This window comes from Epinephelus fuscoguttatus, linkage group LG2 (genome assembly GCF_011397635.1).
Source record: "Epinephelus fuscoguttatus linkage group LG2, E.fuscoguttatus.final_Chr_v1".
Lineage (NCBI taxonomy): Eukaryota > Metazoa > Chordata > Actinopteri > Perciformes > Serranidae > Epinephelus > Epinephelus fuscoguttatus.
Window position 1 is genome coordinate 2,285,339 of NC_064753.1, and position 23,949 is coordinate 2,309,287.

At 40.6% G+C, this 23,949-nt stretch overlaps 2 protein-coding genes across 7 annotated transcripts in view; one reads left to right on the plus strand and one right to left on the minus strand.

Moving 5' to 3' along the window:
* The window catches only part of vps33b (VPS33B late endosome and lysosome associated), a 40,234-nt gene extending 28,957 nt beyond the window's left edge, over window positions 1-11,277 (minus strand). For 2 of the 5 annotated variants that reach the window (XM_049603003.1, XM_049603010.1), the window contains exons 1-5: window positions 11,156-11,277; window positions 10,751-10,847; window positions 608-688; window positions 425-486; window positions 273-322 (exon numbers count right to left, since the gene is read on the minus strand). In XM_049603003.1, the coding sequence (XP_049458960.1) occupies window positions 273-322; window positions 425-486; window positions 608-688; window positions 10,751-10,846 (289 nt within the window). In that variant the 5' untranslated portion in view covers window position 10,847; window positions 11,156-11,277. Of the gene's footprint in view, window positions 1-272; window positions 323-424; window positions 487-607; window positions 689-2,492; window positions 2,849-10,750; window positions 10,848-11,155 lie in introns of those variants that run through there. The other 3 variants (XM_049603018.1, XM_049603027.1, XM_049603035.1) reach the window with 3 other exon arrangements.
* Window positions 11,278-11,346: 69 nt separating this feature from the next.
* Window positions 11,347-22,328, plus strand: hddc3 (HD domain containing 3). 2 transcript variants are annotated; one of them, XM_049603550.1, is made up of 4 exons: window positions 11,347-11,484; window positions 21,572-21,627; window positions 21,711-21,951; window positions 22,100-22,328. In XM_049603550.1, exons 1-4 carry the CDS (start codon window positions 11,373-11,375, stop codon window positions 22,228-22,230), a joined length of 540 nt encoding a protein of 179 aa, XP_049459507.1. In that variant the 5' UTR covers window positions 11,347-11,372; the 3' UTR covers window positions 22,231-22,328. The 2 variants fall into 2 exon arrangements, with proteins under 2 accessions (XP_049459507.1, XP_049459517.1); XM_049603560.1 differs by lacking the exon at window positions 11,347-11,484 and adding an exon at window positions 11,766-13,235.
* The last annotated feature ends 1,621 nt before the right edge of the window (window positions 22,329-23,949 follow it).

Here is a 23,949-nt window from a genome sequence, read left to right on the forward strand (position 1 = left end):
GGGGAAAAGAAAGCACTATCCTCCTCCTGGTTGAAACATTTCCTCTGTGCCTAAAATCAAGCCTTCTTTTTCATGGAAGATTGTACCCATTGGCAGACAGAATTGCGCAGTGAAAGTGATGCTTAGGAAGGAAGGAAACCAATCTAAATGCCAATGGTGTCATTATTCCATGGCCACGCAATCAACATTTCCCCCATAATGCTAAGTTAAAGCAGAAAACTTGTCTATTTCCACTTTAAACAATAACTGTTGATCCAGCCAGCTCTACTCACCACATATCCATTTGACAGTTTGTATTCTTGGCCGTATCAGAAAACAGAGCCTAGAAGAGAGTAACGTCACAATGCCAGGCAGTCACATCATGTGTGTGTGTTTGTGTGTGTGTATAAAATAATGACAGGAATACAGAGGGTGCAGGACTCACTGATCTGACGTGCTGATAATAGGTTTGTATTCCACTTTGTAGAGTTTGTCGACTTCATGTTGCTGTGAAAAAAAGAAAAAAGGAGAAAAAAAAGAGGACAAAAGGTTTAGAAAAAGATACTGGAATATTTCCAAGCATGTTTTAATGTCAGGAGTCAGAGGAGTAACATCTGACAAGATTCACCTTTAGTGTTGATACATTAGCAATACGATCAAGCGGGCTCATCAAGTCTGCTTCAATGAAGAGGTCCTTCTTCCCTGGCAGCTGTGTGACAAAGACAGGAAGATGGAAGAAATGCTTGCTGTTGTTCACAACACAGACCTGATTCTCTGCCTATTAAAATGAACTATTTGGCAAAGTTGCAGAGTAAAAACTTGTTAGCAACTTATTGTTGGTTTTAGTGTTTCCATTGGATTTATTGACAATAAGGCACTCTAACATTTTTTTTAAAAAGTCAAAGCTAAATATTTCTCTCCTGTCCAGCACCTTTTGTGACACCGCACAGATAGGGTGTGTATAGAAGTGCAATGTTTGCTTTGCAACAACTGCTTTGTAATTGCACCCAGCAATACTTGGAGAATTGTATTTTCAGTTAACATCCTCTAACAAAAAAATTAACAATAGAGTTTCTCCCCGCAGCAGGCCGTCACTCTGATAAACCGATAGCATCAGTCATACACTGTCAATAACTCTGTAACACATAACATCCACTGTACTTCACTCTGCCTGGAAATAATAGATTTTTACAGTTTAAACACACTGTTTATTAACATGTAAATACCATCACTGTCAATATGAATGTAAGAATGCTGTATATATACTGTACTGCCAAATCCAACAACCTCATGTACATACAGCAACCTTTTACATTAATGACTCTATATCTGTTCCAGCACCATTTGAACTCTGCAGCATTACACTACTGCCTTATAGGGTTGGGCAATAATACAGTAATAAGGTATCCCGCGGTATCTAAAAATAGCAACGGTATCAGTTTCATTACCGTCATTAAAAAAATCTGCCGCCCATATAGACCTATAGGGGCCTGATATAATATTAAATATAATTTATTTAGTGCCTAAATAATGAGTGTTTGTCCAGCACCTATGTATGTGTGGTTGAGTTTCAATTTAATACTAATTACAATTTAAAACTAACAGTAGGCTATAATGTTTCTCTTATAACTGCCCTTAACTGTTGTCGGGAGATGACATTTGATAAAGTGTTTGGATGTGACATTGTCACATGACAGCTCAGACGTGAGAAAGAGAAGAAAAGATGGCAAGCCACGCATCAAGCCAGTTGGTTGCAAAATAAACACAACTTTACAACTTCTGCAAGCAGCAGCAGCAGGTCCAGTGGCCATCAGAGTGGAGGAGGGAGAAGCGCAACCCGAACCACTGAAAAACAGATGACTTTGGGCAGTCTCCTTCAAAGAAAAGCTGATGCGGTGGCAGGTCCGGTCGGCACCATACAGGAGCGAACAGGAGCAGAGATAACTGCCTATTGTCGCGAGCCTGTTATTCAGGGAGACGAAGATCCCCTTCTCTGGTGGAAATGTGATGGAGCCAGGCGTTTTCCTCTGATGTCGAGGGTTGCCCAAAAGTACCTGTGCGTTTGTGCCACAAGCTCTCCATCAGAGCGGGTGTTTAGCCATGGTGCTAAACACCCGATTGCGGTAAGCGAGTTGTGTCATTTCCGGTGTTTCTGTGACAGCGTCTCTGTACTGCTCTGGTGAATTCCACTTGCCTGCTTTCTCACCTCAGTTGCTTTAACGCTGCTTTTACGTCTACTTCAAGTCATAACCCACACTGGTTCTGTTTAAGCACCTATAGCTCTCCTCCTTTCTACGACTTTCTCGCTAATCTCTTAGCTGTTGTTTGCACGCTCTTAGCCTTGTTAGCTACATTAGCTTAGCCATGACTTCTCCTCCTGCTCTTTCCTGCTCGGTGTGTCAAATGTTCAGTTATGCCCCTGCCTCCTTTAGCGACAGTGGTAATTGTAACAAGTGTAGCTTATTTGCTGCGTTGGAGGCGAGGCTTAGTGAATTAGAAGCGCGGCTACGCACCATGGAAAACCATTCAGCAGCTGCGGTAGTTAGCCAGTCCCCTGTAGCCGGTGCGGAGCCACATAGCATAGCCTTAGCCTCTGCTAACTGTCCTCCGGTAACTCCCGTTCAGCCGGGAGGTTGGGTTACGGTTCGCCAGAAGCACAGCTCCGAGCCGAAGCCCACGGCTCACCACCAGCCTGTTCACGTTTCCAACCGCTTTTCCCCACTCAGCGACACACCCGCTGAGGATAAAACTCTGGTTATTGGAAGCTCTATTCTGAGAAACGTGAAGTTAGTAACACCAGCGGCCATAGTCAAATGTATCCCTGGGGCCAGAGCGGGCGACATTGAATCAAATTTAAAGCTGCTGGCTAAAGCTAAACGTAGATTCAGTAAGATTGTTATTCACGTCGGCGTCAATGACACCCGGTTACGCCAATCGGAGGTCACTAAAATTAATATTGCCTCGGTGTGTGAATATGCAAAAACGATGTCGGACTCCGTAGTTTTCTCTGGACCCCTCCCAAATCTGACCAGTGATGACATGTTTAGCCGCATGTCATCATTTAACCGCTGGCTGTCCAGGTGGTGTCCAGCAAACGATGTGGGTTTCGTTAATAATTGGCAAACTTTCTGGGGAAAACCTGGTCTTATTAGGAGAGATGGCATTCATCCCACTTTGGATGGAGCTGCTCTCATTTCTAGGAACCTGGCAAACTTTATTAGTAATTTAAATCCCTGACAACCCAGAGTTGAGACCAGGACTCGGAGACGCAGTCCTAAACGCCTCTCTGAGCTTCTAGTTCAGTTACCCAGCCATAGTTTTAATAGTTTTATACAAACGGTGTCTGTCCCCCGACCGCCTAAATTATCTAAATCTAAAATTAAACAAAGAGGAGTTGTGCATAACAACCTCATAAAAATTAAAACCTCTTCTGTGACAGAAAGACAAAACAGGAGAATTAAATGCAGACTGTTAAATATCAGGTCTCTATCGTCTAAAGCAGTGTTAGTAAACGAATTAATATCAGATAATCATATTGATTTACTCAGTCTCACTGAAACCTGGCTGTGTCAAGATGAATATGTCAGTCTAAATGAGTCCACTCCTCCCAGTCATAATAATACCCACATTCCTCGAGGCAGCGGCCGAGGAGGGGGAGTTGCAGCCATTTTTAACTCTAGCCTGTTAATCAGCCCTAAACCTAAACTAGATTATAATTCATTTGAAAGCCTCGTTCTTAGTCTTTTACATCCGACCTGGAAAACCTCGCAGCCACTTTTATTTGTTATAGTGTACCGTGCTCCTGGCCCGTATTCTGAATTTTTATCTGAATTCTCAGAGTTTTTATCCAGTTTAGTTCTTAAATCAGATAAAGTTATTATTGTAGGCGATTTTAACATTCATGTTGACGTTGATAATGACTCCCTGGCTACCGCGTTTATCTCATTATTAGACTCCATTGGCTTCAGTCAGGGTGTACATGAACCTACTCATTGTTTTAACCATACCCTCGATCTAGTTCTGACGTATGGAATTGAAATTGATAACCTAAAAGTCTTTCCACAGAATCCCTCGCTATCGGATCATTATCTGATTACTTTTGATTTCTTTTACTCGATTACACGCCACTCAGCAACAGTTACTATACTAGATGTTTATCAGATAGTACTGTCGCAAAACTTAAGGACAAGATTACTTCGTCGTGAAAGTCAATACCAATACCTTCAGTAACAGAGGTTGCCCGTGCCGACTTTAACCTCTCCCGAATTGATCATTTTGTTGATAGCACCGTAGGCTCGCTCTTAACAACGCCGACTCTGTAGCTCCTCTTAAAAAGAAGTTAAAAGCAAAGAAAGTTCGCTCCTTGGTATAACTCTCAAACCCGTAAGTTAAAACAAATATCGCGAAAATTTGAAAGGAATTGGCGATTAACCAAACTGGAAGAATCTCGTTTAATCTGGACAGACAGTCTCAAAACTTAATGCCAGAGCAAACTATTACTCAGCTCTAATAGAAGACAATAAGAACAACCCCAGGTTTCTTTTCAGCACTGTAGCCAGGCTGACTGAGAGTCAGAGCTCTGTTGAGCCTTGTATTCCCTTAGCCCGTAGCAGTAATGATTTTATGAGCTTTTTTAATGACAAAATTCTAACTATTAGAGGCAAAATTCATGACCTCCTGCCCTCAGATAGTACCTATCTAACCTCAAACACAGCTGTAAAATCTAATATATATTTAGATTGCTTCTCCCCAATTTCTCTTCAAGAATTGACTGCAGTGATTTCTTCATCCAAATCATCAACGTGTCTCTTAGACCCCATCCCAACTAGGCTACTTAAGGAGGTCTTTCCTTTAGTTAACACTCATATATTAGATATGATCAATATATCCTTATTAGTAGGCTATGTACCACAGTCTTTTAAGATAGCTGTAATTAAACCTCTACTAAAAAAGCCCACCCTGGATCCAGAGGTGTTAGCCAATTATAGACCAATATCTAATCTTCCCTTTATGTCAAAGATCCTTGAGAAAGTAGTCGAACCAGCTGTGTGTTTTTCTCCAGGATTATAATTTATTTGAGGAATTTCAGTCAGGATTTAGAGTGCATCATAGCACTGAGACAGCACTAGTTAAAATTACAAATGACCTTCTGATTGCTTCAGACAAAGGACTCGTCTCTGTACTTGTTTTATTAGATCTTAGTGCGGCGTTTGATACAATTGACCATCAAATTCTGCTGCAGAGACTGGATCACTTAATTGGCTTAAAAGGTTCAGCACTGAGCTGGTTTAAATCTTATTTATCTGATCGTTTTCAATTTGTTGACGTTCGCAATGAACCATCCTTACTAAAGTTTGTTTTGGAGTTCCATGAGTTCTGTGCTCGGACCAATCCTGTTTACTCTATATATGCTTCCTTTAGGTAACATCATTAGAAATCACTCTATAAATTTCCATTGTTATGCGGATGATACTCAGTTGTATTTATCAATGAAGCCAGAAGAAAGCAATCAATTAACTAAACTCCATAATTGCCTTAAAGACATAAAAACTTGGATGAGCACCAATTTCCTGATGTTAAATTCAGACAAAACTGAAGTTATTGTTCTTGGCCCCAAACAACTCAGAGACTCTTTGTCTGATGACATAGTTTCTCTAGATGGCATTGCTCTGGCCCCTGCCACTACCGTAAGAAACCTCGGAGTAACATTTGATCAAGATTTGTCTTTTAATTCTCATTTAAAGCAAACCTCACGGACTGCATTTTTCATCTGCGTAATATTGCGAAAATTAGGCCTATCCTGACCCGAAAAGATGCAGAAAAATTGGTCCACGCTTTTGTTACCTCAAGGCTGGATTATTGTAACTCTCTATTATCAGGTAGCTCTAGTAAGTCCTTAAAAACTCTCCAGCTAATTCAGAATGCAGCAGCACGTGTACTAACAGGAACTAAGAAACGCGATCATATCTCTCCTGTTTTAGCTTTTCTGCACTGGCTCCCTGTAAAATCCAGAATTGAATTTAAAATCCTACTGTTAACTTATAAAGCTCTAAATGGTCAAGCTCCGTCATATCTTAGAGAGCTCATAGTACCATATTATCCCACCAGAACACTGCGCTCTGAGAGCGCAGGGTTACTCGTGGTCCCTAAAGTCTCCAAAAGTAGATCAGGAGCCAGAGCCTTTAGCTATCAGGCTCCTCTCCTGTGGAATCATCTTCCTGTTACGGTCCGGGAGGCAGACACCGTCTCCACATTTAAGACTAGACTTAAGACTTTCCTCTTTGATAAAGCTTATAGTTAGGGCTGGCTCAGGCTTGCCCTGTACCAGCCCCTTAGTTAAACTGACTTAGGCCTAGTCTGCGGAGGACCCCTCTATAATACACGGGCCCCTTCTCTCCTTCTCTCTCTCTCTCGTATCCTATTACTGCATCTAGCTAACCCGGCCATTCTGGATGTCACTAACTCGGCTTCTTCTCCGAGCCTTTGTGCTCCACTGTCTCTCAGATTAACTCATATCACAGCGGTGCCTGGACAGCGTGACGTGTGTGGTTGTGCTGCTGCCGTGGTCCCGCCAGATGCCTCCTGCTGCTGCTGCCATCATTAGTCATTAGTCATACTTCTTCTGTTATTATACACATATGACTATTGTCACACATGTATACTGCCAGATATTAATACATACTTTCAACATATTGTACTGCAGTAACCAGAACTATAACTATAATATTATTACTTTCATTAATGTTGTTGTAAGATACTGTCATTACCTGCATCTCTCTCTCTCTCTCTCTCTCTCTCTCTCTCTCTCTCTCTCTCTCTGTGTCATATGGATTACTGTTAATTTATCATGTTGATCTGTTCTGTACGACATCTATTGCACGTCTGTCCGTCCTGGAAGAGGGATCCCTCCTCAGTTGCTCTTCCTGAGGTTTCTGCCGTTTTTTTTCCCCGTTAAAGGGGTTTTTTTGGGGAGTTTTTCCTTATCCGCTGTGAGGGTCTTAAGGACAGAGGGATGTCGTATGCTGTAAAGCCCTGTGAGGCAAATTGTGATTTGTGATATTGGGCTTTATAAATAAAATTGACTGAAATTGATTGATTGATGGCCAAAGTTGTCAATCCACTACGTGCCCTGCTCCAGCTGGAAAAAGTAAACATGCTGATTTTTCTGGTGAAAAACCTTGAATAGTTTTGAAGCATAGGATGCTGTTATAGTTATCATTATAGTTTGTTTATTTGTCATTTTCAGTGAGGAGCAGCCTGTTCTGACAGACAGAAAGGTTGGGACTTGGAGAGGGTGAAGTTTTCAAACTAAAGGTAGATTCTAAAAACTAAATCAACGAACAGTATTTCCCGTTGATAGGATTATATAAGCCCATTTTCCGTTATGCCTTGTTTTTTAACAATTTATTGTTATTTCATTCTGTTTGGTTGACTGCTGCATTTGCACTTTTTTAAATATTTGTTAATAAAAGTTGTTAATGCTGTATATGCTTTGTTGTTATTTTTCAGTATTCTTAGGCCTATGTAATGTTTGCTATTCTGTTTCTGATCAGTATAAGCACAAGCAGACATTTTGGCGACTCCCTCTGAGCCCTTCAAAGTGATTTTTAATTAGTCACGATAATACCATATACCCCGGGAAAATGTGGGGAAGGTTTAACGGTAACAAAATTTGTATACCGGCCAACTCTACTGTCTTACTGTCTACAAATTTCATTGGGATGTTTTTCTGTACACTCAACAAAAATGTAATTGCAACACATTGTTTTTCTCCTTTTTTTCACAGGTTTAAGTTAAAGATCTAAGAATTTGTTATGTACACCAAACACTTATTTGTCTCAAATTTTGGTGGTGAATTTGTTAAAATCTACATAAGTGGGCACTTCTCCTTTCCCAAGATAATCCATCCACCTGACAGGTGTGACATATTAAGATGCTAATTAAATAGCATCATTACAACACAGGTGTGCCAACACAATAAATAAAAGGGACACTCTAAAATGTGCAGTTTGATCACACAACACAATGCCACAGATCTTGCAAGTTTTGAGGGAGCATGCCATTGGCATGCTAACTACAGGAACTTTCCACCAGAGCTGTTGTTTATGAACTCTATGTTTAGATTTATATCTATATAGATTTTGTACTTTTTACTGCACTACATTTATTTGACAGTTTTTAGTTACTTTGAAGATTTAGATAAGTAATATAAATCATCACCAACTAATGTATTATTATAGATGAAATTGAGCTCCACCTTTACCACCTGCAACACTGAAGTGATGAACACAATAATGCATCACTAATTAGAATTCAGTAATATATATTATTCCAAAACATGATATTCTGCATAATGCCATGTCCTAACTGGATGCGAGGCAAGTGAGCGTCAGCAACTAAATCAGTTTGATTGCACTGTTTTCTGTTGGACTGCCCTAGCTGCCCATAAGCGAGACGACTCACCGCAGTGCGCCGTTTTGAGCTGAACTTTTGTGAAACACCCCATTCCCGTTTTTATTCTGTCGCTTGTGTTGGAAAAGTCACAATGGATGAGGAACAGCTGATTCATGAGGTTTAAATGAGGAATTACCTACAGGATCCCATCTTATTTCACTACAATAATCTACCTAAGTTAGCATCTGGCTGGAGGGAGATGTACGTTTTTGGCAAGAATTGTGTGGGATGTTAGCAAGCTAGCTTGTTTTACAAAGTTTAGATGATGGTTTGATATAGCATGGTATCTACAACAATAACTATAAGTTACCTGCTGTAGTAGTGTTGTGAATATGAACAATAAGGAAACATACTCACCCATCTTTTAAGTAAATCTGGGACCTCAGCTGCTAAGTAAGTGGTTTGTTTGTTTGAGATAACTTTAGTAGTTTTGAACCTGCACCCTAATTTCCCATGTTTTTGTGTCTAAGTGACTAAAAGAAACAACTTTTTTTTTTAAATTGGTTCAGTATTGAGTGAGAACGCTGCAGCTGTAAATGGTAAACAGACTGCATTTGTATATAGTGCCCCTCTCGTCTTTCAACCACTCAAAGCACTTTTACACTATGTCACATTCAGCCATTCAAACACACACTGGTGGCCGAGGCTACCATACCTTGTGCCACCTGCTACCCAGTAAGCACTCACACACAGTTACACACCAATGGAACAGCCATCGGGAGTATTTTGGGGTTCAGTAGGTGTTTCTCAATGTCAAGGAAGGATCCTCAAACAGCCGAATTTGAAGGACGTTTCGTCATCAAACCTCGCCAAAGGACTGTGCCAATGTCAAGGATCCTTTCGAGTTTCACGAAGGACTGAGTCCTTCTTTCAGAGAAATTCGAAGGATGCATGTGTGGATCCTCTGCGGGTATACAATCCCCACAATGCTTTGCACAGTACACTATTTGCTGGAAGTGAGGGTGGGGCCTCTTCAATGAAATTGCTGTTCCCTTGAGTCACTTAGACACAAATGTTGGGAAAAAGAGTCCAGGTTGAAAAATACCTAAGTTATCCTATTAGTATATTGATATCAACACTAGTGTACTTTTACTTAACACCAATCCAGAGTGTCTGTGTTTGAGGACCTCACTAGAGACTTGTTTCTCCAGAGTTAGACGCATCACTTTTGATTTTGAATGCAGGACTTAAACCTGTAATAAAGTATTTCTACATTGTGGTATTACAACTTCACTGAAGTAAAAAGTCTGAATACTTCTTTACCCACTGTATACTTATACTTTTTTTTACATTATATTCATACAGTTATTACAGTGCTGCATACATATCAGTTAAATGTTAACCTTGTTCAGCTTTGTTGTTCTTAGGCAATATATATTTGATTGTTTCATAATATCACACCTCTCTGTTTACTGAGTGCTGTTCTTATATAGGCTCCTTCAGTGATAGACTGATTCACCCAAAGTGTGTGAAGGAATGCTATCGCAGGTCCTTCCTGCCTGCTGCTGTCAGGCTACATAACCAGCACTACTCACAATAAACTGCACTATGGATGCTTTATAAACACCACTATAAGCATTGCTGTCCCCCCTTGTTATTGTTTATTTGCACATACAATATTCACTTGCACTAAATATGTTCACTTTAATCCATTGCTCACTTTTTATCCACTGCTCATTAGTATTATTATTATTATTATTATTATTATTTATTGCTGTTTCTTGTATTTTTTGTACTTTTTTGCATGCCTAGTTTTTGAGGTTTTTAAATATTGAAATCTTTAATCTGACTCTTTCCACTGACTGCTGTGACACTGGAATTTCTCAATTGTGGGATCAGTAAAGATGTATCTTATCTTATTGACTGAGTACCCCCATCTTGATTTTCAGATGAGACATTGTTCTTTGTATAGAGGAGGTTATTTGAGTTTTTTTCAATCTGTACCATGACTATTTGACTCTGATTAAGATTCAGTGTGCGTTGAAACTTTGTTGTATTGAACTTTATTAATCATCTAAGTGAAATGTGTGCTCCAATCTTTAATTTGGGTGCACCATGCAGTTCTTGTGAAGTGACCCACCGACCTCTGCTTGTGGAGCGGCTGAAGCGCAAGAGATTCCTTCAGCTTTGTTGTTCTTGTTTTTAGCTGTTTTGTCAATGCCAAAGTATGCACATTGAGAACAATAAAAAACAGCATCAAATTGTTCATGTAACGTTACACACTAACTGGGCTAATAAAATAGATTCCGATTCTAATTAGTGGTGGTATAGTGTGCAGCTGCAGCTTAAAACTGTACATGCTGTGACTTGTTTGTACCTGTTCCAGCAGGTAGATGAGCTGATCTCTGGCCAGCCTCTTGAGCAGAGAGAAGTCAGGAAGCTCCGGGGAATCTCTCCTGCCACTATGAGCCATGCTGGGCCACGACAATGGGGATAAGACAATTATCACTCATCCACTGCACAGATGAAACAATACTACTATAACGTTAACGTTACTATTTCAGAAACCGAACACGTCATGACACAAAGGCTACAAGCAACAGAAACACACAGAAATAAAAACTATGTGCTGTGGTTGATCTACCAGCTAGGTTAGCTTGTAGGCTAAAAACACACCTTTCACAACACACCATTTTAAAGACTAGCGTCAAAATGCCAAGCGCTGAATAGATGTAATTTCACAAACACATTTAGTAAACAACAGAACTCAAGCAGGGAATACCTGTCAGAACATCGGCAAAAGGGCGTTTCGCTGATAATTAAACCAAACTCTTCCTTCCGTACCAAGAAAAAGCGGAATTGATCCCATCACACTCATCCGCTGTTTCCCCCCGGACACAAAAGCAAACGGACTGCTACGCTGTGTTGAGCGTAGCGTAGACGAGCGCCGTTGAAGTCACTTGACCCCGTTTTCTTTCACTACATGATATTTTTCCACCATGAATTCAGACGCAGTTTTATTGTTAGAGACAGTTAATTTTGCCGCAGAGAAGCATCGTAACCAGCGCCGCAAAGACCCAGAGGGAACGCCTTACATTAATCACCCCGTCGGTAGGAGTCCTTTTGTTGTGATGCCTTCAGGTGCTGCTCTTAAATCTGTCATGTAGGAATTTGACAAGTGGTGAGACCAAACTAAATAGTACATTTATAATAATATATGTATGTTTTTTTCCAAAAACACTTTATTAACAGCACAGAAATAATATAACACAAAACAATTACAGTACAGGGAGTATCGAAGGAAAATTAACACAACTAAAGCAACAAGTAGAAAAAAAATTGAAGCTACATTAATTTTTTTTTTTTTTTTTTTAAAAGAACATATTGTGATGGAATATGATTTATTTTATTGACATTTAAGAATGGTTTCCAGTGAGGTATTGAGTGTATATTATAACTTTGCTGTTTTAATAGTACTATTGCTGCTCTAGGAACAGCATTTAGTTATAAAATATTCAGTTTTAATCCTGCTCTGAATTTGTTCTTTTAAAGGAAAAATTCCTTGTAAAATTCACAGTGTTAATTCTCTGAGAATCTCTTTCACATTCCAGCAAAAGTTGATATTGTAACAAAATATCCCCAATCCAATTGAATTAAATTGGAAATCGAACCAAACTGGGACCTTGTGAATTGAAATTGAAACAAAATACAAAATAATAGGAAAGGAGAAAAAAAGTAACACTTTTAAAAACAAGGTGTTTTAAGCAAAATTGCAAGCCATCTTAAATCATCTGGCAGTATTGTCCCTAATACTGGACACACTGTCTCCTAATATGGAATGCTTTTAAAGCTTTATTGTTTTTACATACTCTACAGACAGAATCATGGAATGTCTGTAATTCAGCATAAAACATGTTTTTATTAGGATGAATCTCAAGAAATCCAGCCTTATGAACATACTTGCCCAAAACCCATCCATTTTACTCTGCTTATTCAAGGCTGTGTCGAGGAGCCAGAAGTCTTAGCAAAATACCCCAGGTGTCCCTCTCCCTACTTTCCAGCTTTTCCTGGGGGATCTCGAGGCGTTCCAAGGCCACATAAGATATATAATCCCTCCATTATGTTCTGGGTCTGCCCTGGGGTCTCCTATCAGTAGGGATGGGTATCGTTAAGATTTTAACGGTACTACTACTCTTATCGGTACTGCTTATCGATCCGGTATTTTAAAGGTACTCTTATTGATACTTTTTGAGGAAGAAAAAAACAAATCAAGAACATAAATTGCTTTATTTTCTCAATTCTCATTATGCAACAAAATAGTTTTTTAACAAAACATTTTACTTTTTACAACTTGAAATGTAAAATACATAAAATAATAGTGTTGTCACAGTACCAAAATTGAGACCCACGGTACGATACCAGTGATACCAGTCTGAGTAGTATCACAATACCACAGCAAAAATTAGGCAGATGTGCCTTTTGTCATGTATTAAAAGATACATCACTTTTCTATAATACATCAATGATATTTCAGTGGAATAAATTACTTATTGACTTATTCATACTTCAAAAATGGCATCAATAAGTGATTAACATAGGAGGGATCAAAATAAAATAAATAAATAAAATAAAAATCAACCAGCCACCCTGCTGCCCTGACAAGTAAAGAACAGTCCCTAAAGTGCGCTCAGGTTTGTAGACCGTTACCTGCCACAAAGAGAGAAATGTGAACGGCTCGTTTCTCCTCTGACACGTCACATACCTGTGTGCCGCCACAGCTCGGCTGTTCAGGTATTTCTGGGCAGTCATGACATCAACAAAGAGGAAAATATTGGACCTGGAGCCAGGCTTCTCCGTTGCCGGTAAGCCATTATCTTGCTCCGCGGAACACTATGGCCGCTGTCTTTGACAGGAATACGTATTCCTGTCTGTGTCTGGGACCCCTGTTCAACCCACAACCGACAGGATTCTGCTGCTGGTTGAAATCTGTACTCGCACAGCGTGCTCCTGAATGATTTCTTTTACTTGCACAACACTATTTTTAGTCACAAATGCAGTAAAATGTGTTGAAGCAAAAAAGTCAAGGTCCCGAGCCAGAAAGCTCGCGACCTCGCTCTTCTCTTCTCAAACGGACTTTCTTTGTCTTCCATTAGATATCAAAAACTCAAATACTCAGAGGTCAAAAAATCACTGGAGACACGTAGAATCAGATGCAACTGAGTTTAATGTGCTCGCAGGCAACAAATACATCACAACTCAATGAGTCAAGCTCCGGAGCAAGACTGAAATTTCTTTGTTTGCGCACGCTCTTTTATCGTAGAATTTCTGCTGAGTCATCTCTTTGCCTTAAACTTTTCCACTGGGCGCTGATCATAAAGGTGTCACATTTCTGCTGAGTTTTAGTCCTTCCCACCATATTGGTGTCACATTTCTGCTGACTCAGCACTTTTTTAGTCCTTCCCCCTCTAGGGTCATATCAGGACAAACTGCAATTCCCCTAACTTTCTACTAGTGTTTTCTGAACCCATCCTCATGCTATTTTTAGAACTGATTCACAGTGAGTCTTAGGTACTTCTCCACCACAATGCTTAAGTGCTCAATGAGTGTGTGTGTGTCATAAGAATACATGAAATATTAAACCAGTGTGTAATTTGTCAGTTGCACAGATTATATTGCTTCAACACGTATCTTTTAAAGGTCAGTTTAAAGGTACAGTACGAACACTATAGTAAATATTACACTACAAATGCTCGCACCGTACAGCTCTGTGGAAAACAAATCACTGTAGCATATGTAAACAAATCTAGCCTACAAGTAAAAATATTAGGTATTCTAGGTATGTTAGGTATTCTAGGTATTTTATATGGTGATGTAACATTAATCACTTTGGCTAGACCAGAGGGGGGGAAATCCCACGCACCCAGCCCAGGCTATAATTATGGTTATATTCATGTATTTAGAAGTATCTGAAAAATACACAAATAAAATCTCAAATCTGAAATCCTATTTAGGAAATAGGGTCGCAAAATAGCTAATGGTTATTAACTCCACGTGTTGGCTGCTAGCATAATGTTACAAACCTGGACTGGACGTAGATGAACTAGCTGTGCTAGGGCAGTCAAACACTGTACATCTTTCTGTCTGAATATGATGCACTTTCGCAAGGTGTTTTGACAAATTACTAGTGTTGCCACCCTTACACGCAAAACATTTGTCACACTTGCGACAACACGTTGTGTCTGCATCAACTCTTGCCATGTAAAGCCACACTTTTGACCGTTTGGCTCTCTCCACCATCGTTATCTATCTAAAGGTAGGCTACAAGCTTGAGTTGGTGTATGTGCTGTCTTGTGTGTGTGTGTGTGTGTGTGTGTGTGTGTGTGTGTGTGTGTGTCACTGGAACAACAGCCCCGCCCCCCTGCTCTCCACTCACACACAGCAGGCAGCCAGGGTGAGCTTCAGGGAGAATAGCGAAAATTATGATACAATGACAGATAATTGACGGAGTTGGTGAGATAAATGTGCATGATAAGGTTTAACGAACTTGTATTATAAAAAAAAAAAACGCTACTGCTCCAATACCGATAGCAGAACCGTTAAGGTCAGAGCTTATCAATACTGCAGTCTTGAAGAATGTAGCCCCGGGGCTCATTCAATACTGGGGTTCGGTACCCATCCCTACCTATCAGTTGGACATGCCTGAAACACTTTTAACAGGAAGGTCCCAGGAGGTATCCTGATCACATGCCCGCACTCAGCAACCCCCTATTTAATGCGAAGGAGCAGCAGCTCCACTCCAAGCTCCCTCCAGATGTCCAACCTCCTCACCCTATCTCTAAAGGCCCATTTCCACTGAAGAAGTTCCTGGTAGTATTTTGGGGGCAGGAACTACTACAGGAACGTCCTCTCACTCGGCCCTCTAAACCGCCGTGTCTCCACTGAGAGAGCCAAGTAGGAGGAAGGTTCCTGTAAAGTTACCGGGCTCTGTATGTGACATAATTGTTGCGCGACCATTTTGACCGGGGCAACATGGGGGCGTAGGGATGACATTAGCCATTAGCTGTAATAACTCCGGTCACGGTCCGTGAAAAAAATATTTTTTCCAGCGGATGTCTTAGTTACAACAAGATTGAGCTAACTGGAGTAGTTTCATGTCATATCCGACAACGGGAGGCTTTTAACAGATGACGTCCTGATGTTAGCTTTGCTGCTGCTGTTAGCTGTCCCTGTCAGCTGATGCTTTCTAGACATCGTGATTTCCCAAAACTGAATAAATACCACACATAGCAACACAAAACTGCTTTGCTAGCTCAATCATGTTGTAACTAAGATATCCGCTGGAAAAAATATTTTTTTCACGGACCGTTTATTGAGTTATTACAGACACCGCAAACAGCTAACGGTTAGCCTAGCTAAACTACGATAACCATGTTGTTATTTACAAAACGTCACATCCCGCCTTGAGTATATCCAATCAGCACCAAGTAATCCCCAAGCCCCAGCCAGGAGTCTCTCGGGGGCATTCTGAGTACCTACTCTGATGCAGGGACTTGTTTAGCCCCTGTAAAAGTTCCGGAACTCTGTCGTTTGGGGGTGGTTCCTGCGGTGGAGACACGCACCAACGGCCCTGGCCCCGTAAAATTACCCCGAAGTTCCTGCGGTGGAAACGGGCCTCATGGCTGAGCCCAGCCACCCTGCGGAGGAAACTTATTTTGCCCATTGGTATCCGCGAGCTCATGCTCAAATTAAGGTAAAATCGAGGTGTGAGATCTATCGGTCATTACTTTGGGTGATGACCGATCGATCTCACACTCCATTTTACCCTAATTTGTGAACATGTCCCCACGATACTTGAAGTCCTCTGCTTGGGGCAGTAACTCTCTCCCAACCCAGAGGTGGCAATCCACCATTTTCCGGCACAGAACCATGGCCTCAGACTTGGAGGTGCTGACTCTCATCCCAGCCGCTTCACACTTGGCTACAAACCGCTCCAGTGCGTGCTGGAAGGCACATCAACAGAACCACATCATCTGCAGTGGCCAGCACCCACAGAAAATGTGTTTGACTTTGTGCCTACTATGGGGACACACATCTCATTTGGTTATACAAGGACTGGATGGTTTGTAGCAACAACTCTGGTACACTGTATTCCCACAGTATCCCCACATAGGACTACCTGTGGGGGACAGTTGTAAGCTTTTTTCAAATTCACCTACACATACAGACTGTAAATGAAGACAAAGGCCAAAAAAGGGTGTACGCCAACTTGTATGATAGGTTGGACAGTAAGAAGGGAGAGACTGATTTATTAAGGTTGGCGAGGCAGAGAGATAGAGATGGGAAGGACATGCAGCAGGTTAGGGTGATTAAGGATAGAGATGAAAATGTATTGACAGGTGATGGGAAGATGGAAAGAGCACTTTGAAGAGTTGATGAATGAAGAAAATGAGAGAGAACAAAGAGTAGAAGAGGTGACCATTGTGGAGCAGGAAGTAGCAAAGATTAGTAAGGATGAAGTTAGGAGGGCATTGAAGAAGATTAAGAGTGGAAAGGCGGTTGGTCCTGATGATATACCTGTGGAGGTATGGAAGTGTCTAGGAGAGGTGGCAGTAGAGTTTTTGACTAGGTTTTTCAACAAGGTTTTAGAGAGTGAGAGGATGTCTGAGGAATGGAGGAGAAGTCTGCTGGTGCTGATTTTTAAGAACAAAGGAGACGTACAGAGTTGTGGCAACTACAGAGGGATAAAGTTGATGAGCCGTACAATGAAGCTATGGGAAAGAGTAGTGAAAGCTAGACTAAGACCAGAAGTGAGCATCTGTGAGCAGCAGTATGGTTTCATGCCAAGAAAAAGTACTACTGATGCAGTATTTGCTTTGAGGATGTTGATGGAGAAGAGCAGAGAAGGTCAGAGGGAACTGCAGTGTGTTTTTGTAGATCTAGAGAAAGCATATGACAGGGTGCCGAGAGAGGAGCTGTGGTATTGTATGAGGAAATCTGGAGTGGCAGAGAAGTATGTTAGAGTGGTGCAGGATATGTATGAGAGCTGTCAGACAGTGGTGAGGTGTGCTGTAGGTGTGACAGAGGAGTTTAAGGTGGAAGTGGGAAATGCGTCAAGGATCAGCTCTAAGCCCCTTCTTGTTTGCTATGGTGATGGACAGGTTGACAGATGAGGTTAGACAGGAATCTCCATGGACTATGATGTTTGCAGATGACATTGTGATCTGCAGTGAGAGCAGGGAGCAGGTGGAGGAAAATCTAGAGAGGTGGAGGTATGCCCTGGAAAGGAGAGGAATGAAGGTTAGTCGTAGCAAGACAGAATACATGTGTGTGAATGAGAAGGACCCAAGTGGAACGGTGAGGTTACAGGGAGTAGAAATAAAGAAGGTGGCAGATTTTAAGTACTTAGGATCAACAGTCCAGAGCAATGGAGAGTGTGGAAAAGAGGTGAAGAAACGTGTGCGAGCAGGTTGGAACGGGTGGAGAAAAGTGTCAGATGTGATGTGTGATAGAAGAGTACCAGCAAGATTAAAAGGAAAGGTGTACAAGACGGTGGTGAGATCAGCAATGTTGTTTGGTTTAGAGACAGTGGCACTGAGGAAGAGACAGGAGGCAGAGCTGGAGGTAGCAGAGACGAAGATGTTGAGGTTCTCTTTGGGAGTGAGGATGGATAGGATCAAGAATGAGTACACCAGAGGGACAGAGATTTATGGTTGTAGTGAAAGAGGACATGAAGGCAGTTGGTGTGAGAGAAGAGAATGCAGAGGATAGGGTTAGATGGAGGCAGATGATTCGCTGTGGCGACCCCTCAAGGGAACAGCCGAAAGAAGAAGACATACACATGTGGACTTGATGGGCAAACTCCCACAACCCCTCCAGCAGCCCCACAAGGGTGAAGAGCTGGTTCACTGTTCCACGACCAGGACGGAATCCCATTGCTCCTGAAAGGTTTGAGAATCAGTTGGAGCAGTAGCGGGTAGTTGAAACTCCTTTTGAAAAACAAACAGGTATCTTCGGCCAGCTGGCTTATGGTTAGAACATTGTTACCTATCTTAATTCCCTCTACATTTACACAATGGACAATAAAGAAATTAAGAAGTTCAGCTGCAATTAGAAACAAAAATGTCAAAATAGAGCACCATTGACTAATCCCACGTTTACGTTTATTTTTTTAAAATTTTTGATTTTTTGGGGGGAGGGAAGGGGCAGCACAGTGGTGTAGTGGTTAGCACTGTCACCTCACAACAAAAGTGCTCTGGGTTCAAATCCACTGGCAGGCTGGGGTCCCCCTGTGTGGAGCCTGCATGTTCTCCCTGTATCAGTGTGGGTTTTCTCCGGGCTCTCTAGCTTCCTCCCTCAGTCCAAAGACATGCAGGTTAACTGGAAACTATGTTTCAGCCCTGTGATAGTCTGGCGACCTGTCCAGGGTTTACCCCACTTCTCCCCAGTGACAGCCAGGATAGGCTCCAGCCCTCCGTGACCCCTGACAGGATAAGCGGTGATGGAAATTGAATTAATTTTTTATTTTTATTTTTACATTATTTAAGTAATTGGGATGCTAAAACATATAACAATTTATTTATTTTTTTCTGTAAAATTGTATTTCATTTTTATAACATGTCCCTTGTAGTGGACAGCGTGTCATTCTTTTCTACAGAAAGTACAGTACATTTACATTGTATAATTAGATTCACTTTGTGCACTGACAGGTCATACATGTTTGCTTGTGTGTACAAGACAAATAATCTATGTCTGATCTATGTCTCTTGCTCAGTACTTTTCAGCAAAATCTTTTTTGCATTTCTCAGTGCTCTGTTTACTGAAAATGGTTGAAAATGAGAAGTAAGTCCCACTGTCCCCCACAAAGGACAAGAATTTAAATTTGTATTTTGAAAGGTTTAAAATGAATGTACATTTCTAAATAGATTTTTATGAATTTGATCATTTTCCTCCCTTACTGCCATAAAACCTGTTTTTACATCATTAGGAAAGGTCAGGTGATGCAAATTTCAAAGCTGTATAAATATTCTGACTCCTGAAACCTTGTCCCAACAATCAGCAGCTATGGGCTCCTTTAAACCAGCTGCCTAGCACTCTGAAAACTAAAATAACTGATGCCCATAAAGTAGGAGAAGGCTGTAGGAAGATAGCAAAGTGTTTTCAGGTAGCTGTTACCTCAGTTTGTAATGTAATTAAGAAATGGCAGTTAACATGAACTGTGGAGATCAAGTTGAGGTCTAGAAGTCCAAGAAAACTTTCTGAGAGAGCTGCTGTTTGACTGCAAAAGACCTGCAGTAAGATTTATCAGACTCTGGAGTGATGGTGCACTGTTCTACTGTGCAGTGACACCTGCACAAAAATGACCTTCATGGAAGAGTCATTGGAAGAAACCGTTTCCTGTGTCCGCACCACAAAATTCAACATCAGATGTTTGCAAAGGAACATCTGAACAAGCCTGATGTTTTTTTGAAACAAGTTCTGTGGACTGATAAAGTTAAAATTGAACTGTGTGGACACAGTGAGCAAAGGTATGTTTGGAGAAAAAATTGGTGCCGAATTTCATGAAAAGAACACCTGTCCAACTATTAAACACGGGAGTGGATGGATCACGCTTTAAGCTTGTGTTGCAGCCAGTGGCACAGCACAGGGAACATTTCACAGGTAGAGGGAAGAATGGATTCAGTCAAACTCCAGCAAATTCTGGGAGCAAACATCACACCATCTGCAAACAAACCGAAGATGAAGAGAGGATGGTCTCTATAACAGGGCAATGATCCTAAATACACTTTGAAATCTATAATGGACTACCTCAAGAGGAGCAAGGGAAGGTTTTGCCATGGCCTTAACGTCATTAAAAATCTGTGGATGGACCTCAAAAGAGCAGCACGTGTAAGATGGCCCAAGAATCTCACAGAGCTAGAAGCCTTTTACAGGAAGAATGATGGAAAATTCCCCAAACAAGAAATGAAAGACCCTTAGCTGGTCACAAGCTTAAGTATTTAAAAGCTGTGATACTTGCCAAAGGGGGCGCTACTAAGTACTGACCATGCAGGTTGCCCAAACTTTTGCTTCGGGCCCTTTTCCCTTTTTGTTATTTTGAAACTGTAAAAGATGGAAATTCAAAAGTAATTTTGCTCAAACTATTGAAGAAATTTGTCATCTTTAACTTCATGCCTTTTGGAGATCAGTTCATCTTCTACTTGCTTAACTACTCACAGTAAACAAAGTTTTGACTAGGGGTGCCCAAACTTTGCATGCCACTGTGTATTATAGTTTGTCAGCCAGTTGGTTAAATCAATATGTTTATTTTTCCACTGTGAAATGTCCCACTCAGCATACAGTATATCTTGGTCATAAGTCTTAAAAGAAATCCAAGGGATCTGAATTTCTAACCAGTGTAACCAAGTAACCAGTGAATGATATATCATTGTCATATTTTTAAAACTTGAATATTGATATTGTATTGCACTTAAAAAATGCATAATTGGTTGGGCTATAGTAATCTTGTTTATGTAATAAAGCAACATTGCACAGCATTTCGAATTTACTCATCTAAAATAAAAACTAGTGTTTACCTATTAAAGGTAGTGCTTATAACAAAGACAAATAACATTTGTTCTACCACAACTACATTAATTATTTCTTATTTATATCAATCTTCTTTTTCCAGTTTATTTTCTGATGATATCACAATGATTTTATCACAAGTGACTTTAATAAAAAAGTGCTAATCAAGGAATAGTTTTTGTTGCAAGATGCATTCAACTTAATGAGGTTTTTATAAAATCTGAAAAGTTTATGTTAAAATTTCATTGTACTTGCAGGAATACACAGAGCATTTGTAGAGAATGATGCTCAGTTGTCTGTGGAACAGAAACCTCCAAAGTTTCACACACGTTTTCTGGACATATTGGCGGATGAGAACAGAAGTAACTGAAAGGAGTTGTTATAAATTATAATAAAGTGTGGGCTAAAGAATTATATTTAAAAATTGTTGAACATCTTTATATTAAATGCGGTGACTGTCTGCAGTTAATAGACAGCTGAGGGCAGTATGAGTATAACATGACAGGCACTTTCCTCATTGCATTAATGAATTTGTTGAATGTTCTGTCAACACTCAGTTTATATTCCTGATATTTCTGGCAGCAGCACCTCTTGTTGACTGATACTCACAGCTGTGTGTGTGTGTACTTTTAAGGAGTGGCGAGAATCCTAAGCCATGAGGGAGGCATCACAGACATTGAGGTTTTGCAAGTATGTTATCAGTTGTTATCAGTTGGCTACTGTCAATTGCAGTGTTTCTTGTATTACCGAGCCTGTGTGGTGTTTCCCTGCAGGCTGCTCTGCTTCATGACACAGTGGAGGACACGGACACCTCTACTGCAGAGCTTGAAGCAAATTTTGGACCAATTGTGGCCCGTATTGTTCAGGAGGTGACGGATGACAAGAGCCTGCCCAAACAGGATAGGAAGCGTCTGCAGGTGGAACATGCACCTCACTGCAGCCGCCAAGCCAAACTGGTCAAACTGGCTGATAAACTGTACAACCTGAGGGATCTGAACCGCTGCACCCCTGCCGGTTAGCACCTCTCTCTCACTGTCACTGGTCTCATACTGTAAATGAGCCCCTTGTGGGGGGCGGGCACCTGTGTAATGTAATTACACAGGTGTCAATACTTGACAAAAGCCACATTTAGTAACTACATATCTTCTCTCTGTGTGTGCAGGTTGGACAGAAGAGCATGTGCAGGAGTATTTTGCATGGGCCTGTGAGGTGGTGAAAGGCCTTAAAGGAACCAACTTGGCTCTGGAGGAGAAGCTGGAGGAGCTGTTTAAACAGAAAGGGGTCCAGCTCTGACAACATGGATGCAACACAACAGCAGAGAGCAGGCTGTTCAGATTGCAAATGACATGCGTTTTCATTTGTAAATATGGAAATAAATCATATTTCACATACGTGGTCTTCCATTTATGTATCAGTTAAGGATGTGATGCTGCTGGGTTTGCTGCCTCTAACTTCTATAGAAACACATACAGGGTTAAACACTGATTCTTTTTCTGACATTGCGGAACCAAAAACAAAAAAGCTCCTGTTTGCAGGATTGAAAGGCATGTGACATACAGCGTGATGCTCAGAAGTTTAGCACTGATGAGGAGGTAGCTACAATAAATAGATTGCATTAGATCCATTACTGTTTTAACACCAAGATATATGTCAGTTATTATTTGGTCAGAAGACAAGGATGTTAGAAGATAGGACAATGCACAGTGTATTATTATTGGCCACGGTGTTGCTTTGGGTTCTGGGTAATTGTGGTAGCATTGTGGCATTGAGAAAATAATCAGCAGATTAATCTGTAGTGAAAGTATCAGTCAATAGTTCAAAATTAGATTCACCCTAACAAGCTTCACAGTTAAATCCTACTTTAAAGGGGAACACCACTAAACCACTCTTGGCTGGCTGCTCTCGGCGTCATCTACAGCATCTTTCACCATTCATAATAATAATCTTATGATAGCCTATATAATAGCATAACAGTCACAGGGGACATCTTCTCTGCATTGATTTCTTTTACCTTAGTACTTAGAGAATTTTTTTTCTGATTATGTTTACTTTTACTAAAGTGACATATATTAATCCTGAAGTACAAGATCTAGTCAGGTCTCCAGGTTCACTTTGCTGCTATGAAAGAGCAACTACTCTTTAACAATAGGATGGTGAAAAATGCAAAAATTCAGTACTACTCTGAACTAATTGCCGCCAATCAACACAACCCAGATTCATATTCAAGACTGCTGACCAGTTAGTAAACCCAGCCTATCCTTCTGCCCCTGCTGACTCTGATACTAGACTCTGATGCTGACCGCGAGAACTTTCTATTGCACTGTGCTGGTAAGGTGGAGTCAATAAGACTTGGCATCACCCCTAATCCCACCTTTGGATCACCCGCCCAAAATGTTGTGATCTAGGTACCAGTGTTTTGTTTACATGGCTGCACCATTTGTTGGGACTTAAGCCTTAACGCAGGCCTGACCTCATAATAGATATCCATTTAAAGTATCAAATTGGCTATCTGAAATCATTTCTAATTCTTAATAATTATTAATTATGTTAAACAATGTGACTTAATTACATTAAATCACTTCGTGGGGCATCATTCCCGAAAAGGAAAAAATGATAGCCAGTTAAAGATAACAATCTCATACAGTTTACTAAACTGTCAATTTGGAATTTTGATTGATAATTAAATTAATAACTATAACCAAATTACTATATTAATAGTAAAGGCTGAAGGATTTTGGAGGTCTTGACCTATGGTCTTGACGTAGCAGAGGTATTCATTCACTCTTGTGCAATACTAAAAACCCTCTGGGGTCTAGGGGATAATTGGCCTTTTTAGACTACTTTTGATTTTACCTTTAAATTTCACCTTAAAATTGTTTCTTAATTCCTTAATTGTTTACCTTGCCCTGTTTGGTATCATTCTTTTCAACACAACCTCACCTGTGTGGCTTTAGAGTTATTTTTTCATTTTGACATACTGTATTAATACACTGGACCTAAAATCACACACAA